Raw genomic sequence first — 19429 nt, forward strand, 5'->3', positions numbered from 1 at the left:
GTCCAACTTGCTAACACAAGTGTCAAACATCTGTCTAGGTAAGCTCTTAGTCAGAACATCCGCAATCTGTTGGCTGGATGGAACATAGGGAACACAAATACTACCTTTGTCAAGTTTTTCTTTAGGGGTGTACATAGTCTAGGTTGGGCCGGTTGGAAGATTTTTGTGGACCAACCCAAAAATTCGGGTTGGCTAATAATGAACCCTATTAGTTCTTTTTTGAAGGGCCAGCCCAACCCAACCCAACCCAAAATTTCTGGGTTGGGCCGGGTTGGGTCACCGGTTCTATTTTTTTATTTATTTATTTTTTTTTTAATTTGATTGTTTTTTTTAAAACTTTTATTTATATATATATATATATATTCGGGACCCGACCCTGAAATGGGGTAACCTGAGACCCAACCCGAATTTAATATTTTTTAACATTTTTAACCCAACCCAACCCAAAATAAAATCTAACCCAACCTAACCCTTGCGGTTTGGGTTGGGTACTCTGGGTTGGTCGGGTGATCGAGTTTTTTGAACACCCCTATTTCTCTTTTATGAAATGTCAGTCAATCTCAACATTGGTTCTGTCATGCTGAACAGGGTTATTAGCAATATGATAGCAGCCTTGTTGTCACAGTAGAGTCTCATCGGGTCATGACTCTCTTGATGAAGATCTACTAATATCTTCTTCAACCAAATTTCCTCACAGATACCCAAGCACATAGCTCTGTATTCAGCTTCGACACTACTTCTAGCCACGACACCCTGTTTCTTACTCCTCCATGTAACGAGGTTTCCCTTACTAAGGTACAATACCCCGAGGTTGACTTCCTGTCAGTAGCAGAACCGGCCCAGTCTGAGTCAGTGTAGGCTTCTATGCATCTTCTATCATTTTTCCTGAACATCAAGCCTTTCCCAGGAGTTGACTTTAGATATCTTAGAATCCGGTTAATAGCTTCCATGTGTCTCTCACACGGGGCTTGCATAAACTGGCTTACCAAACTCACAACATATGAAATATCAGGTCTGGTGTGTGAGAGATATATCTGCTTCCTTACAAGACGTTGATATCTCTCCTTGTTCACTGGTCCGTCGTCTACTGAGTTTACCAAATTATTGTTGACCTCAACTGGAGTATCTGCAGGTTTACACCCAGTCATCCCAGTCTCTTGTAGAAAGTCTAACGTATATTTTCTCTGAGACACTGAGATCCCTTTCTTTGATCTTGCTACCTCCATGCCTAGGAAGTACCTCAAGGAACCAAGATCTTTAATTTCAAACTCCTCTGCCATTTTCTGTTTCAGCTTGTCAATTTCTACAGAATCATTCCCTGACAGAATAATATCGTCAACGTATACGATTAACATTGCTACTTTTCCTGATGCTGACTTCTTAGTGAACAGGGTGTGATCAGAGTGACCTAGAATGTACCCCTGGGTTTTGACAAAGGTAGTAAACCGATCGAAATGGGCTCTAGGGGACTGTTTCAGACCATACAAAGACTTCTTTAGCTTGCACACCTGACTCCCAAACTGTGTTTCAAACCCTGGAGGAGGGGTCATATAAACCTCTTCTTCCAACTCACCATTTAGAAACGCATTCTTTACATCCAACTGATATAGAGGTCAGTCTAGGTTCATAGCAACAGAGAGAAGAACCTGAATAGTGTTGAGTTTTGCCACTGGCGAGAAAGTTTCTGAGTAGTCCACCCCATCTGGCCTTATATCTGTCGAGAGTCCCATCGGATTTGTACTTGACTGTGAACACCCATTTGCACCCGACGGTTTTGTGACCTCTAGGAAGAACAACTAGATCCCATGTTTTGTTGGTCTTGAGTGCCCGCATTTCTTCCATGACTGCAGCTCGCCATTCAGGAATTTCCAGAGCCTTGTACACATTTCTCGGAATAGTCACAGTGTCCAGACTAGTGGTGAAGACCTTTCATCTTGTTGACAAGCTACTGTAAGATAAGAAGCTTTTCATAGAGTACTTGGTGCAGGACCTTGTTCCCTATCGCAGGGCAATTGGTAAGTCTAGGGTGGCATCAATTTCACTGGTTTTGTTACCCTTTTCCTCTGTATTCATCTGCTGCACATTTTCAGTCTCCTGAACATCATCGGGGGGAAATTCATTACTCTCATCCTCCCTAATTTTGTCAAGAGTTGCTGCGTCGTCAGTGTTCACTGCATTACTTTCAACAGAGTTATTATTATCAAGAATATGGTTATCTTGAGTTGTCTCTGGTTTTGACTCTTGAATACTTTCCAGTGGAGCAGTAGGGGAAACTATTTCCTTTCGTAGATTCTTTCGATAGTAGGTTATCCAAGGAGCTTGTTTTGTAGGAAGGATAGGATTGACTGGAATGGGAGGGCTAGTGTTAGGAATTGGTTCAAAAAACAAGTCTACAGGAATGGAATAAGTGGATGACGTGTTAGTCTCTTCACTCGAAGTCTCCCCCTGAAGAGGACTAATAGGAAAAAAAGGTTTATCTTCTTGAAAGGTAACATCTATGGTGATAAAGTACTTTCGAGAAGATGGCTGATAACATTTGTAGCCCCGTTGATGGAGCAGATACCCAACAAAGACACATTTTTGAGCCCTAGGAGTGAATTTACTGTGGGAACCATGATTATGAACAAACACCGTACACCCAAACACCCGAAGAGGAACATCTAGAAAAAGTCGGGTAGAAGAGAAGGATTCTTTGAAATGGGCTAAGGGAGTCTGGAACTTGAGAGCATGGGAAGGCATTCGATTAATGAGATGGGCTGCAGTGAGTACAACATCGCCCCATAGGTACGAAGGTATGGATGCAGGAATCATGAGTGCCCGAGCAACCTCAATAAGTTGACGATTTCCCATTCGCCCACCCCATTTTGTTGTGGGGTATAGGCATAGGAGTTCTGGTGGATGATACCTTTATAATTTAAAAACTCACAGAGGGACTGATTAACGAACTCACGGCCATTGTCACTCTGAAGGATAGCAATTTTGGTATTGAACTGGGTTTCGACCGTGGTGTAGAATTGCTGAAAGAATGTAGTCACTTTAGACTTATCCGTAAGAAGGAACACCCATGTAAGACGAGTGTGATCACCTATGAAGGTGACAAACCACCGTTTACCCGACACGGTTGTGATATTAGATGGGCCCCACACATAACTATGTATCGGGTGGAAAGGTTGGGAAGGTTTATAAGCCTGGGACGTAAAAGACACCCGAGGTTGTTTTGCACGAATACACACATCGCAAGATAAAGATGAAATATTAACATTACGAAATAAATGGGGAAATAAATACTTCATATAATGAAAATTCGGATGTCCAAGACGAAAATGCCATAACAAAAAACCAGTTTCAGAAATAGTAAGGGAAGATAGTAAACAAGTGCTAGATAAACTCCTAGATGAAGCATCCTCCGAGAGGAAGTAGAGCCCCCTACTGTGCCGGGCAGTGCCAATCGTCTTCCTCGAGCTCAGGTCCTGAAAAAAAACATCATCCGATGAGAAAACGACATTACAATTCAGATCTCTGGTTATTTTACTGACAGATAGCAGATTATAAGATATCTTTGGCACATGCAGGACATTTTGTAAAATCAACCCTTGAATAGGAGATAAGTGACCTTTCCCAGCAACGGAAGCAAAGGACCCATCTACAATTCGTATTCTCTCATTTCCCGCACTTGGATGATACAAGAGGAATTGATCAGATGATCCAGTTAGGTGGTCCGTTGCTCCTAAGTCAAGGATCCACGATTCATCCCCTTTGACCAAGAAGCTAAAGGACTGAGAAGTACCTGATTGCGTGACATTGCTGGTTCCAACCATACTTGACTCTACCTGGTTGGTGGCTGATGATGTACCATCCCCTGTTTCACTGACAAGGGCCCGACCGGTTTTTGACTTATCATTTGCAGACCGTCGCTTGCCATTCAGTGGGCGACCGTGTAACTTTCAGCATTGATCTTTGGTGTGCCACGGTTTCTTACAGTGCTCATAGATTGGTGGGGATTTTCCGTTCTGTTTGTCGCTCTCTGGTCCTAAAGACTTGGCTCCAAACGCAGCAGAATCTAAGTGGTTGTTGCTAGTGCCATTCATAGCTCTAGTTTTGTCCTCTTCTAACCTGCCCTCTGAGCATACTTCCATTAGAGACGGTATTGGTCTCTGTCCCAAAATCCGACTTTGGACACCATCAAATTTAGGGTTTAAGCCAGCTAGAAAATCATACACCCGGTCCGCCTTCTCAATCTTTGAGTATTGAACTCCGTCAACAGGACAATTCCACACGACCTCGCGGCACAAGTCCTGTCGGATTTTGGGACAGAGACCAATACCGTCTCTAATGGAAGTATGCTCAGAGGTCAGGTTAGAAAAGGACAAAACTAGAGCTATGAATGGCACTAGCAACAACCACTTAGATTCTGCTGCGTTTGGAGCCAAGTCTTTAGGACCAGAGAGCGACAAACAGAACGGAAAATCCCCACCAATCTGTGAGCACTGTAAGGAACCGTGGCACACCAAAGATCAATGCTGGAAGTTACACGGTCGTCCACTGAATGGCAAGCGACGGTCTGCGAATGATAAGTCAAAAACCGGTCGGGCCCTTGTCAGTGAAACAGAGGATGGTACATCATCAGCCACCAACCAAGTAAAGTCAAGTATGGTTGGAACCAACAATGTCGCGCAATCAGGTACTTCTCAGTCCTTTAGCTTCTTGGTCGAAGGGGATGAATCGTGGATCCTTGACTCAGGAGCAACGGACCACCTAATTGGATCATCTGATCAATTCCTCGCGTATTATCCAAGTGCAGGAAACGAGAGAATACGAATTGCAGATGGGTCCTTTGCTTCCGTTGCTGGGAAAGGTCACTTATCTCCTTTTCAAGGGTTACCATTTCAACAATACCTTCTCTCGATCGAGCCACTTCCATTCCAAGGAAGTATCTCAGCTTACCAAGGTCTTTAATCTCAAATTCTTTGGTCATTCTCGTTTTAAGCCTTGTAATTTCACCCTCATCATCGCCAGACAGAACAATATCATCAACATACACTATGAGGACGGCAATCTTCCCGGAGTCGGACCGTTTTGTAAATAATGTATGATCTTAGTGCCCTTGTTTGTATCCCTGTGCTTTAACAAATGTGGTGAATCTATCAAACGACGTCCTTGGGGACTGTTTCAGTCCATATAAAGACTTTCTTAGTCTACAAACCATGTGCTTGAACTGACTCTCGAATCCAGGAGGAGAGCTCATATAGATTTCCTCTTCAAGTTCTCCATTTAGGAATGCATTTTTAACATCTAACTGGTGAAGTGGCCAACCTTTGTTTATAGCAATCGACAACAAAACCCGAATAGTGTTGAGTTTGGCCACGGGAGAGAATGTTTCAGAATAATCAACTCCGTAGGTCTGGGTGAAACCTTTAGCAACCAGTCTGACCTTATATCGGTCAATCGTCCCATCTGATTTGTATTTTACAGTGAACACCCATTTGCATCCAACTATCTTGTGCTCTTCAGGTAAAGGCACCTGTTCCCATGTTGATTTTTTCTCAAGAGCCCTCATTTCTTCCATAACAGCCGTTTTCCATTCAGAGTTTTTCATTGCTCCACGAATACTGCTTGGGACCATGATAGTGTCCAAGCTGGTAGTGAGAGCTTTAAATTCGGGAGACAGATTGCTATATGTCATGTAGCTGTGCATAGAGTACTTTGCGCATGAACGAGTACCTTTCCTCAGTGCTATTGGAAGATCGAGAGAGGCATCATGATTTTCCAACTCTCTAGGTTTCTCAGCATGATTGGTCACTTGTATATCAAGGGTTTCAGTAGTATCTTCCATTTCCTTGTCACAAACTGGACCTTTCCCTTTACTGCTATCATTCTTAGCTGTTTCCTCATCTGTCACATTTTCAGTATTGCCACCTCCTTCATCCTTATCTTCCCTGCACTTGTCAGTCTCCATACATATATCAACATCATTAGTTTCAAGAATACACGTACCTGGACCAGATGCAGGGTCTAATTCATGGGCTGGAGCCGGCTGTTCAACAGGTGGCATCCTTTGCTTTCTAAGATTCTTCCTATAGTAGGTTATCCAAGGAATCTGGTTGGTAGGAAGGACAGGACAGGCTTTTTCAGAACTAGGAGAAGGAATCGGGACGGATTCCCTTAAGGGGATATCATAAGAGGACCAGTTAGGCTCTTCACTCAAGCTCTCCTCTTAAAGATGACTAACGGGGAAGAAGGGCTGATCTTCAATGAAAGTAATGTCCATGGAGACAAAATACTTTCGAGAGGACGGATGATAGCATTTATACCCGGGTACCCAACAAAAACACATTTCTGAACACGAGGGGTGAATTTTGTGCGATTTGGGCCATGGGAGTGGACAAACACGACACAGCCGAAGACACGGAGGGGTACTTCAGAAATCAGGCGAGTAGTCGGAAAGGATTCTATGAATAGGTCGAAGGGATTATGAAAGTCAAGTAAACGAGAGGGTATGCGATTGATGAGGTGAGCCGTTGTAAGAATGACATCTCCCCACAGGTAGGACGGAAGAGTGGCAAACAACATTAAGGACCGGGAAACTTCCACCAGATGACGATTTTTACGCTCGGCTACTCCATTTTGTTGTGGAGTATAAGCACACGAGCTCTGGTGGACAATTCCCTTAGACACAAGAAAGTCATGGAAAGAGGTGTTAAAGAACTCTCGTCCATTATCACTCCTCAAAATCCCAATCTTGGCATGGAACTGGGCTTCAACCATGGTATAAAATTGTTGAAAGGTGGAAGACACCTCAAACTTATCAGCAAGTAAGAACACCCAAATGAGGCGTGTGTGGTCGTCTATGAAGGTGGCGAACCAACGTTTACCAGTGGAGGTAGTAGTAGGTGAGGGTCCCCAGACGTCACTATGAATGAGGAAGAAAGGACTGGACGGCTTATAAGGTTGAGAATGAAAAGTAATATGACTTTGTTTGGCACAAATACATACATCACAATTTAGAGACGCTATATTAATATTGCGGAAATAAATATTTCATATACTGAAAGTTTGGATGTCCTAAACGATAATGCCATAACATAAAGTCATTTTCGGAAGTAGAAAACTTTAAAAGACATAAAACCGGTTCTATGATCCTCCCTAGAAGAAGCATCATCAGAAAAGAAGTAGAGCCCCCTATCGTGCCGGGCAGTGCCAATCATCATCCTCGACTTTTGATCCTGAAACACAACAGAATCTGGTGAGAAAATGGCCTTACAGTTCAGATCTCTTGTAATTTTACTGACCGATAAAAGATTATATGAGATTTTAGGCACATGAAGCGTATCAATCTAGGGTTTCTTGCCATTAATGCTAATAAGGCCAAAAGATGGAAATGTACCTGATTGCGCAATGGCACTCACCCCGACAACACTTAAATTGGTCTTATTATCGGCTGAGGACTGATGCTGTGTATTCTCATTAACTGAGTCACTTACGAGTGCACTCCCAGAGTTTGATTTGTCATGTGACTGTCGTCTCCTACTGTTTGGGGGCCTGCCGTGTAGCTTCCAACATTGGTCCTTCGTATGCCACGACTTCTTGCAATGCTCACTTACAGGTGTGGGTTTTTTATCACTGTCGGAACTAGACGCCTTTGTAACAAAGGTTGATGCATCAGTGGAAACAACCACACGATTATTCATAGCATGTGATTGATCCTCTTCCAGTCGAACCTCTGAACAAACTTCTTTGAGAGAAGGAGTAGGTCGTTGATCCAATATGCGACTCCGAACACTATCAAATTTTGGGTTCAATCTAGCCAAAAACACATACACCTGATCTGCCTCTTCAAGTTTCAAGTACTGGGCCCTATCTTGTGCGCAGTTCCTGACAATCTCTCGGCAAAGGTTCATCTCTTGCCAATACACTGATAATTTATTAAAGTAGGAAGTAACATCCATGGTCCCTTGTTTGCACTCATGGACCTGTTTGTATAACGTCAAGATGCGTTCTGTCGCTTCGAGTACAGATCCCTGGCTACCTCCCAGATATCTTTAGCAATTGCTGCATACAGTAAGGGTCGGCCAATCTGTGGCTCCATACTATTGATGAGGACATACCGTAATAGAGAATCCTCCCCTTTCCAGATTCTTTCTTGAGGATCGCCTGGATAGATTTTGGAATTTCTCTTGTCAGATACCCGAATGTGTGCCTTCCTTCTAAGGCCATTCTGATCGACTGGGACCAGGAAAAATAATTCTCCCCATTCATTTTTTCTCTTACCAGAAATCTCGCGGTATTTCCCATTAAGCCAGTTAAGTAAGTTGTATTGGGCAAAATAGAGAATGAATTTACCGGATTCTCTGTGATGACTGATTGAGGGTTTGGGCCAAGGGCTGTTTCCAAATCTGAAATCTGCATTTGAAGATAGGCCAATCTGCGTCGAACATTGTCCGGGTACTTAGCCGACCCACCATGATTCGGTCCAGCTGGAAAAGCGCCTTCAACTGACGGCTGGTTGGGAGTGGAACCAACTGGGTATGCTGGAATCGGGTTGACTGACGGCTGGTTGGGAGCGAAACCAACTGGGTACGCTGGAATCGGGGCGTCGGCCAGAGAGAAACGGATCGGAGGCTGCAGCGCCTGGAAAGACTATTGTGGCGTCGGGTTGACAGCTCGGATCCGCGCCTGGGAGAAATGCAGCTGGACAAAGACAGATTCGATCGGGTGGGTCGGTTCTCCTCGGGTCGGCTCCCGAAGCGATCGCGGTTGGTTAACAAAGGGAATGGCCGGCGATTCATGTGGCATGGTCGGCGCGAACGAGGGTCTTTGTGGCCCGATCTCGCGATTCTCTCCTTCGAAGGGACCTTCGATCAACGTCGACGACACCCCTGTGGTGGCTGGACGGCGGCTATGGTGGCTGGAAGAAGTTGTGGTAGGGCAGATTGGAAGTATTCTTTTACAGCTTCTTGGATAACAGTTTTCATGTCCATGATTGGAGCTTCGTCTGTAGAAGATGTCTGTGGTTGGTTCTCGTCAATGACGGTTAGGGTTTCGTCACCATGCTCTGATACCATGATGAAAAATAAGAAAAGAAAGAGACCAACACACAATTTATATGGAAACCCTAGAACAGAGAGAAAAACCACGATACAGACCTTTTTCTTGTTATTTTTAATTGATACACTGAATACAAGAGAACGAGATGAATAAATAGACAGTAGAGAGCCCTAGGGTAAGAGACAATTACAATAATACCCCTAGGGTCTTTCAACAGTTAGCAATATTAATGGCAGCCTTATTATTACAATAAAGTCTCATGGGGTCATGACTCTCCTGATGGAGATCTACCAGAACCTTTTTCAACCAAAGTTCTTCACAAATACCAAGGCTCATAGCTCTATACTCTGCTTCGGCACTGCTTCTAGCCCTGACACCTTGCTTCTTACTCCGCCAGGTAACTAAATTTCCCCACACAAAAGTACAATATCCAGAGGTAGACTTCCTATCAGTAATAGAACCAGCCCAGTCTGAATCTGTGTAAGCCTCAATGCATCTTTTGTCATGTTTTCTGAATACCAAGCCTTTTCCAGGCGTAGACTTTAGATATCTCAGAATCCGCGTAACCGCCTCCATGTGTCTTTCATAAGGAGCTTGCATAAACTGATTGACCAAACTAAATGCATAAGATATATCAGGTTTGGTATGCGAAAGATAGATCAGCTTTCCCACAAGTCGTTGATATCTTTACTTGTTAACTGGAACATCATCTAATGATTCTACCAGATTGCTATTGACTTCTACCGGTGTATCTGCAGGTTTGCACTCTGTCATTCCAGTTTCTCTCAACAAGTTTAGTCTATATTTCCTCTGAGACACTGAAATCCCTTCCTTTGTTCTTGCTACCTCCATGTCTAGGAAATATCTCAAATCACCAAGATCTTTAATCTCGAACTCATCTGTCATCCTCTATTTCAACCTGCTAATCTCAGTTGAATCATCCTTTGACAGGATAATATCATCAACATAGACAATTATAACAACTATTTTTCCTGATGCCGACCTCTTAGTGAACAAGGTACAATCAGAATGCCCTTGAACAAACCCCTGGGACTTGACAAAAGTAGTGAATCTATCAAACCAAGCTCGAGGAGACTACTTTAGGCCATATAGAGACTTTTTTAATTTGCAAACCTAAATGCCAAACCGTACATCAAAACCTGGAGCTGGGTTCATATAAACCTCTTCTTCCAACTCACCATTCAAAAACGCATTTTTCACATCCAACTGGTGTAAGGGCCAGTCTTGATTAACGGCGACGGAGAGAAGAACATGAATAGTATTAAGTTTTGTCATAGATGAGAAGGTTTCTGAGTAATCCATCCGATATGTCTAAGTGAATCCTTTTGCAACTAACCTGGCCTTAAATCTATCGAGAGTCCCATCAGACTTGTATTTGACAATGAACACCTACTTGCATCCTACTGTTTTGTGACCTTTCAGAAGAACTACCAGATCCGACGTTCTGTTTGTCTCAAGGGCCCACATCTCCTCCATAATTGCGGTTCGCCATTCAAGAACTTCCAGAGCCTTATGCACATTGCCTAGAATCATCATGATGTCCAGGCTGGTAGTGAAAATTTTAAATCTCCTAGACAGGTTAATGTAGGACAAGAAACTTTTCATAGAGTGCTTGGTGCACAACCTCGTACCTTTCCATAGGGCAATCGGTAAATCCAAGGTAGCATCAAGCTCACTGGTCTTGTCTACCTGTTCATCTGTACCCACTGGTTGCACATTTTTAGTTCCCTGTGTATCTCTTGGCAATTCACCCCTATCATCGATCTTGACTTCGTCAGAGGTCACTACATCATCTTCAACACATTCATTATCATTAGAAATAGAGGTACCTTGAGCCGGTTCTGGTTCTGACTCTTGAACATCTTCCGGCAGAGTAACAGGAGGAACTATTTCATAAACTATTTTCTTTCGAAGATTCTTCCTATAGTAGGTTATTCAAGGTACTTGTTTTGTAGGGAGGACAGGATCATTTGTATCAGGAATAGACTCTGGAAATAGATCTACAGGAATAGAGTAGGTAGATGCATTAGCCTCTTCACTTGTGATCTCCCCCTTAAAGAAAACTAACGGGAAAAAAAGGTTTGTCCTCTTGAAAGATGACATACATGGTGACTAAAATACTTTCGAGAGGAAGGCTGGAAACACGTGTATCCCCGTTGATGGAGTGGATACCCAACAAACACACATTTTTGGGCCCGAGGAGCAAATTTGCTCTGGTGAGGACCGTGATTATGAATAAAAATAGTACAGCCAAACACCCGAAGAGGAACATCCGGGAAAAGATGAGTGGACGAAAAAGACTCTTTAAAACATTCTAAAGGGTTTGGAATTTGAGCACACAGGAGTAAATTGGATAAATGGAAGAGATACAATCTATCTAGAGGAGGTCGCTCCACCCTTTGTAAGTTAGTTCTTTCTCATATCCCAATTTACTATATGTCACTTTTCTTGATGCTAGAAAAGGTGGTTCAGACTATAGAAAGACTTTTGAGAAATTTTTTATGGGAAGGGCATTCTGGAAGTAAAATAAATCATTTAATAAAATAGGACCTTGTTTCTCATTCTCAAGAAGATGGTGGACTTGGTATTGGTGGTTTGAAACTAAAAAATCAAAGCCTACTAGTAAAATGGGGGTGGAGGTTCATCGATGAGGAGAATTCTCTTAGGAGGAAAATAATTACAAGCATCCATGGAAGAAGTAAGTTTGGTTGGCACACTAATGGTAAAACTACCTGCAGCCTTAGAAGTCCTTGGGTCAACATCTCAAGATCTTGACTAAAAGTGGAATCTTTGGCAGCCTTTAAAGTAGGTAACGGTGAAAGGGTAGGTTTTTGGATTGGCCCTTGGTTGGAAATTGTTCCTTTAAAAGACTCATTTCCTAGTCTTTTCTTCATCTCCACCAAGCCCGAAGGCACGTTACAAGACTTTTGGGATGAGACATTAACTTCTTGGTCTTTCCATTTTAGAAGACTGCTAAAGGAAGAAGAGGCAGAAAACTTCCAGCTCTTGACTGAAAAACTTTCCCACTCTAAACTTAATTTGCTTCCCGATAAAAGAAGGTGGACTTTAGAACCAAGTGGGACTTTTTCAGTCAAGTTTCTTGTAAAGCACCTATCCTTCTCCTCCCCAATTGGATTACAATTAGAATCAGCCTTGTGGAAGTCCAAGAGCCCTAGAAGGGTTAATATATTGATTTGGATCATGCTGAATGGCTTGTTTAACAGTACAGATATTCTTCAAAGGAAGCTGCCAACTCATTATATTTCTCCACAGGTTTGCTCTCTATGTTGGACAAATTCAGAATCTCTTTCACATTTGTTCTTCCAGTGTGTTTTTGCAGAAAACTGTTGGATACGTTTATTTAATTGCTTCAATGTCAGCTGGGTTTTAGACAATGATTTTAAGGCAAATGTGCTACAACTTTTAATTGGTCCAAAATTGAAGAAGAAGCCAAGATTTCTTTGGGTCAATGCAGTCAAAGCTTTGTTATCAGAACTATGGTTTGAAAGGAATCAAAGAGTGTTTCAAGACAAAACATCTCTTTGCTCCTTTAAATTCGATACCGCTCTTATCAATGCCTCCTCTTGGTGCTCTCTCTCCAAAGATTTTAAAGATTTCTCCATTCAAGACATCAGTCTCAATTGGAACGCCTTCATTTTTCCGCTTTCTTGATCTTGTAACTGCCTAGATTTTGGCAACATTTTATTTTCCAGATTTTCATTTTGGTGTATGCCTTTATATTAGGCAAGGACTAGTCAGACTTGTACTCAGTTATAGAATTTTTGTTCTACTTTTTAGGATATGATGAGAATGCTATTGAGATTTCAACCTAGTTGAGATGTCCTGGTGCATTTGCTGATCCTTTTTTATTATATTTTGTTTGCTAGTGTTTGTTTCCTTTCATACACTTATAACATCTTTCATTATCTTAATGAAGTGGATTGTTTCTTGTTCAAAAAAAAAATTTGAGCACGCGGGAGGGCATCCGATTGATGAGATGAGCTGCAGTAAGTACAGCATCTCCCCATAGATACGATGGTAAGGAAGCAGATATCATGAGAGATCGGGCTACTTCAATAGGGTGGCGATTTTTTCGCTCAACCACCCCCATTTTGTTGAGGGGTATAGGCACAGGAATTCTGGTGGATGATACCTTTAGATGTTAAAAACTCACGGAGGGATTGATTAATAAATTCACGTCCATTGTCACTCCGAAGAATGGCAATTTTGTTATTGAATTGAGTTTCGACAGTAGTATATAACTGTTGAAATACCGCTGTCATTTCAGATTTGTCTGTAAGAAGAAACACCCATGTAAGACGAGTGTGATCATCTATAAAGGTGACAAACCACCATTTTTTCGACACAATTGTGACATTAGACGGACCTCAAATGTCACTATGTATCAAATGGAAGGGTCGGGAAGGTTTATAGGGTTGTGAAGTAAAGGAGGTTCTAGGCTGCTTTGCACGAATACAAACATCACAAGATAAAGAAGACACATCCACATTACGAAATAAGTGGAGAAATAGATATTTCATATAATGAAAGTTTGGATGTCCAAGCCGAAAGTGCGATAATAAAAAATCAATTTCAGAAATAGTAAGAGAAGACAATAAACTAGTCCTAGACAAGCTCCTAGAGGAAGTATCATTGGAGAGGAAATAGAGCCCCCTATTGTGCCGGGCAGTGCCAATCGTCTTCCCCGAGCTCAGGTCCTGAAATAAAACATCATCTGGTGAGAAAACAACTTTGCAGTTCAAATCTCTAGTTATTTTACTGACCGATAGCAAATTATGAGATATCTTTGGCACATGTAAAACATTCTGTAAAACCAACCCCTGAATCGGAGATAAGTGACCATTTCCAACAATGGGGGCGAACGACCCATCTGCAATTCGTATTCTCTCATTTCCAACACTTGGATAATAGGAGAGGAATTGATCAGATGATCCAGTTAAGTGGTCAGTTGCTCCAGAATCAAGGATCCAGGATTCATCTCCCTTAACAAAGAAACTAAAGGAATGGGGAGTACTTGATTGGACAATATTGTCGGTTCCAACTGTACTTGGATCCACCTGGCTGGTCCCTTGAGGAGCACCATTAATTGTTTCCCCGACGAAGGTTCGACTGGACTTAGATTTATCGTTTTGAGGATGTCGCTTGCCATTTGGTGGTCGACCATGTAATTTCCAGCATTAGTCTTTTGTATGTCATGGTTTCTTACAATGTTCACAAATTGGAGGGGTCTTTCCATTCTGTTTGTCATTCTCTGATCTAGATGACTTGACTCCAAACGCAGCAAAGTCTAAGGCGGTAGTTGTTGTACCATTCATAGTGCTAGTTCGATCTTCTTCCAATCTGACTTCTGAGCAAACTTCCATCAGGGACAACATTGGTCTTTGTCCCAAAATTCGGCTCTGAACACCATCAAATTTCGAGTTTAAGCCAGCCAGAAAATCATATACGCGGTCAGCCTCCTCAATCTTCGAATACTGAACCCCGTCGACTGGGTAATTCTAAACTATTTCCCGACACAAATCCATTTCTTGCCATAATAGTGATAATTTATTGAAATAGGATGTTACGTCGAGAGTCCTCTGCTTGCACTCATGCACCTGTTTTCTCAATGTATAAAGGCATGAAGCATTCTACCTCTTCGAATATAGTTTCTGGACAGTTTCCCAGATATCCCAAGCCAATGTTGAGTAAAGTGGCTTCCTGATCTGGGGTTCCATATTATTTATTAAAATCGAGCGGAGGAAAGAATCCTCTCCCTTCCATATACGTTCCTGAGGATCCCCAGGGTTTGGTCTAGGTATCTCCCCGGTTAGATATCCAAATTTGTGCCGTCCTCGAGAACCATTCTCACAGATTGTGACCAAGAAAAATAGTTCTGGCCATTAAGTTTTTTGCCGATAGATATTCTTGCAGAATTACACAGAACCAGACATAATGTTTTCAAAAGGTAAAGTAGGGTAAGTAGTTATCGGAGTTTCTAAACATAACGGAAATCCCGAATACGTATCTGGGTGAAAGTCAGTTGAAGGATTGGTTGTGGATCTAACGACTGCCCCAAGCGCAGAAATCTGCTGCTGCAAATTTGCCAGTTGCTGTTGAAACCCAACGGTCCCACTAAAACCTGCTGTAGGTTGTTTCTACCTATAGACCCCTGAAAAAAATGGTTTCTGCTGGCATGGGAAGAGAGGCTTGATGAGCCGGCTGACCAGAGGACAGAACGTGGGAAAAAAGGGCTTGCTAGAATGGGTTCGGCTGGACCGGGTTTGGCTGGACTAGCTAGTTTGGTTGGACTGGCTGGTTCGGCTGGGTCCGATAGCTCGAAGGGCCGGGTAGACAGGACGGCAAAGAGGAAGAGACAAAAGGGAAAACCTGACCTGGAAAAAATCCACCGCCGGCTGAAAGAAACATCTGTGATGATGAGGAAGGAAGTCCGATGGTGTCTGGGCTGCGAGATCGGGCAACGTCGACGGCAGCAATGGAGGTCCTCCGACGGCCGCTGGAGTGATCGGCGGCTGGAGGGATTGCTCGGCGCTCCACTGTACGGCCGCGACTGTTGGATCGACAAACGGCTGCTGTCCCATGTGTTGGATCTGAATTGGTCCAAGTAACGAGCGTAAATATTGGTCGACGACAGCCCTAATTTCAGCACTATAGGAATTTTCCCCTAGAGTTCCATCCCCTGCTAGGGTCGACAATTGAATCTCTTCTATTCCAGCTACAGTTTCATCACCATACTCTGATACCATATTGAAAAGTAAGGGTAGAAGAGAAAAAACACCAGACTTACGTGGAAAACTCTAGATCAGGGAGAAAAAACCACGATAAGAGTTTTTTTATTTAGTTCTGATACACAGTACACAATACAGGGACAGGTGTAAATAACCAAAGGGATGAAACCCTAGACTGTAGACACCACGTAAAAAGACTAAAATACCCTTAGGGCTAAACAACATGTTCAACAGTTACAAACGATGACCATTACACCTCGCAATCAACAAGAATAATAGTACTCCGAAGAGGCTCTAATAAACTGGAAAAATGAATGCCCTCAAATTTAGGCTTAACTCTTGAATCGAGTATTTTGCAAAAAAGGTTTAGAAAGTGAGCACCAAGAAGTTGCATTCAGCTGTGCTTACTCAAATTGTTCGAACCAGGCCAATCTCTTGTCGTGGAAGACATGTTGATTTCTCTCAAACCAAAGATCCGCTAGCAGCGATTTCACAGCATTGGTCCAAAGCCATTTAGCCTTCTTCCTCGTAGTAGTGCCCAGAGATGCATTATATTAGAACGAATTTTTTTTTCCAAACACCCAATTTAATTCGAAAACCGAGAGGAGTCTTATCCAACAATTGTTCGCATAAGAGCAATCAAAAAAACAGATGCTGCAAGTCCTCTGAAGCAGCCATACAAAGGGTGCATATATGTGGGGAAAGACGATGAGAAGACAGCTTCTTTTGCAACACATCAGAGCAGTTCAAATCCCCAAATAACATAATCCACACTGTGATGTTCACACGCCGAGGACTGTTCGACTTTCAAAGTGCTTTCTCCAATTGTTTATCAAATGGGGAGGCTTTTGAGAGATGCTTCACAAGAGACTTGATAGAATAAACTCCATTTTTATCAATTGATCAGATTCTCTTATCTGGAGTATTTGACAAACTTTCTCCATCAAGAAGTCTGAGGAGGGCCTGAAATTCTAAAAACTCATCCTCCTTCAAATTTCTTCTAAATGCAAAGGACCAAGATGAAGAGCTTTGGCCCAATGTTCTGCAATCGAACCTATGGGATTAATGGCTATCTTGAATAATTTAGGTAGATGAACCATCAATGGAGTTTTTTCAATCCAATTATCCATCCAAAATCCAATTTAGTGCCCATTACCAAAACGAAAGCCTGCTAAAGCATCAAATTCAGCCAAGGCTTGGAAATACTAATCCAAGGACTCCTTAAACTTAGGCTGGAGTTTCCAGCTGTATGCCATCCGAATAAGTTGCTACCGTGGATACTTCTCACTAACTGACCCCACAGTGAGTTTTCTTCTATGATAAAGCGCCAACCCCACTTAGCAAGCAAAGGTAAATTTCTGTTTCGAAGACCTCCAATTCCAAGTCCTCCATCTTCTTGTAATCTTGTGGCTATCTCCCATTTTACCAAATGATTCATTTTACCTCCATTGTGGCCCTCCCAAAAGAAACTTCTTATTTTTCGTTCTAATATGGAGATCACCTTTTCAGGCATTAGAAAAGTGGACATATAATAGGTTGGAAGACTAGATAGAACAAATTTACAAAGAGTAATTCTTCCCCCTTGAGATAAATTGTACCTTTTCCACTTGTCAAGCTTATTTTGAATTTTATCAATGATTGGCTGCCAAAAAGACACTTTCTTGGGATAACCCCTGAGTGGTAATCCAAGGTACATGAACGGCAGATTAGTGGCTTTGCAGTTGAGAAGAGAGGCAGTAGACTGCACCTTGCTGTGGTCTATATTAACTCCACATATAGCTGATTTTTCCCAGTTCACTTTTTGGTCTGAGTACTATTCAAACAATTCTATCATCTTTAAATTTGACCTCAAAGCTTCGAGCAATGTATGTGCTTTCTAGGTTGTCTTTGCTAACAGAAGTGATTTAGAAACATATTTATTCATTTTTCTTCATTATCGACTGGTGGAATTGGAAGCGTAGAAGTTTCTGAATTAGTTAAACTGAGTTCCTAATATGTCTTATGTATAACCTTTTGCAGATGTTTCTTATCTGAAGAAACCCGATCTGTGGCTGGTATCATTAATCAAATCTTGCAATGTGCTCTAGATCTCCGATGTTGTTTTACTGGTGACATGTGGAATACTCAAGTTGATAATGCAGCTTCTCCAAGGAGACTTTCTGGGATCAACAAGTCTCAGGTAAATTATTTAAGTAGAGATTCCTTTTCACGACCATGAAATGGTAAGGAGCAATAAATTTTAATTTTGCTTCACACTTCAAATCTAGGGCAAATGTCCAAAATTTACTAGTATGTCCCTGTTCAAATCTCCCTTGATCGTACCTTGTAAAAACTTTAGTGTAGTTTTATGGAAAGCCATTTATTAAAATATGCACGAAAGAGAAGTCATCTTCTTCTTGCATTGTATGTCATTTGGAATTCACTTCCTGTTCTCCTTGTGTTTGACTTGACATGACAACTGTCTTTGACTATCATGTTCATTACGTTTATTTTATCATTTAGAAATGCGAAATGTAACTTTTGAATCAACTAAAGTACTCCTTAATTCTCCAATCTTGAGATCACTTGACATTTATCAATATAGTAGTGAAAATGTCTTGTAAAACCTTCTTTGCCAAACATGCTCTGGTTGGTGCTTGGTAGAAATTGACAAATACAATGTCTATTACTCATCGTAGCTGGAAAATATATAATACCCTTTCCTGTTATTATTTTAAAATGAGAATTGATAAGGAGGCTAAACTGTATGTCATCTTACAGATACTTGCAGTAAAGAAGAGATTTGACAAAAACATGAAGGAATTGCACCTATTTTATTTGAAGTCACCTAAGGTTGGAGAGTTTGGGCTATCTCGACTTTGGGAATCTCTCGATTACAACTATCACTACTCTGACACTAGTAATGAAATGAGTTACGCTTTCTCAGTCTAATGGTAAATTTCAAACCATAAAATATGGTTTCGAAACAAAAGGAGTGATTGAGTCCGACTCAAGCGAGTGAGTGAGGTCTTTGTAATGTTTGTAACATTGAATTAGAAGATTCGAGGTGGGGTAGTTTCTACGACACTTGAATGTTTGTTATTAGAACCACGTTGCATTCAAGATGTCTTAGTGATGATGCTATGTTGGCCCTTTACACAAAGGACTGGTTTTTGTAATGAGTGTAGTAATGTTATTACTTTGGTCTTTCTGTTTCATGAGTGAAGTGTGAAGATGGATGTCTTTCTTGTTTATAGAAAATTAGTCTCTTGTCTTCTTGTGCTCTCTTTGAAAACAAAACTGATATTGCACTGTTTGATATAGTGTGTAAGATAGTATCACTGAATTTCTTTAGTGGGATTGTTTGGTTTGGTCAAATTTTTTTCCCCAGCTGGAACCAAACCAAAAAGAAGTTTTGTAGCCAACCAAGACCAAACTGCTTTAGAGGCCTATAAGAAATCAGAAGTTTTGTTCTCTCCCTTTACTTATCAAAAACACCTGATTTAAAATTTCTCCTTGGGAGATTACTCTCAGAAACGGCTAAGAATGCATAAATCAGTTAAGATAGGTACTAAAATATTTTTTAAATTAGAAAGGATTTTTTTTTCATTGATATGATAAAAAGGAATAAGTTA

At 41.6% G+C, this 19429-nt stretch overlaps 1 protein-coding gene across 3 annotated transcripts in view; it reads left to right on the forward strand.

The window, feature by feature from the left end:
* Positions 1-19070, forward strand: part of LOC120080999 (Spc97 / Spc98 family of spindle pole body (SBP) component) — a 32768-nt gene extending 13698 nt beyond the window's left edge. For all 3 annotated transcript variants that reach the window (XR_016525310.1, XM_039035692.2, XM_090308303.1), the window contains 2 exons: positions 17835-17994; positions 18576-19070. Coding sequence is in view for 2 of the 3 variants with exons in the window: in XM_039035692.2 (XP_038891620.1) it covers positions 17835-17994; positions 18576-18746 (331 nt within the window). In the remaining variant the exon portion in view is untranslated. The remainder of the gene's footprint in view (positions 1-17834; positions 17995-18575) is intronic.
* The last annotated feature ends 359 nt before the right edge of the window (positions 19071-19429 follow it).

Source organism: Benincasa hispida, chromosome 1 (genome assembly GCF_027475165.1).
Source record: "Benincasa hispida cultivar pf3 chromosome 1, pf3_genome.v1.1, whole genome shotgun sequence".
In the NCBI taxonomy this organism is placed as follows: Eukaryota; Viridiplantae; Streptophyta; class Magnoliopsida; order Cucurbitales; family Cucurbitaceae; genus Benincasa; species Benincasa hispida.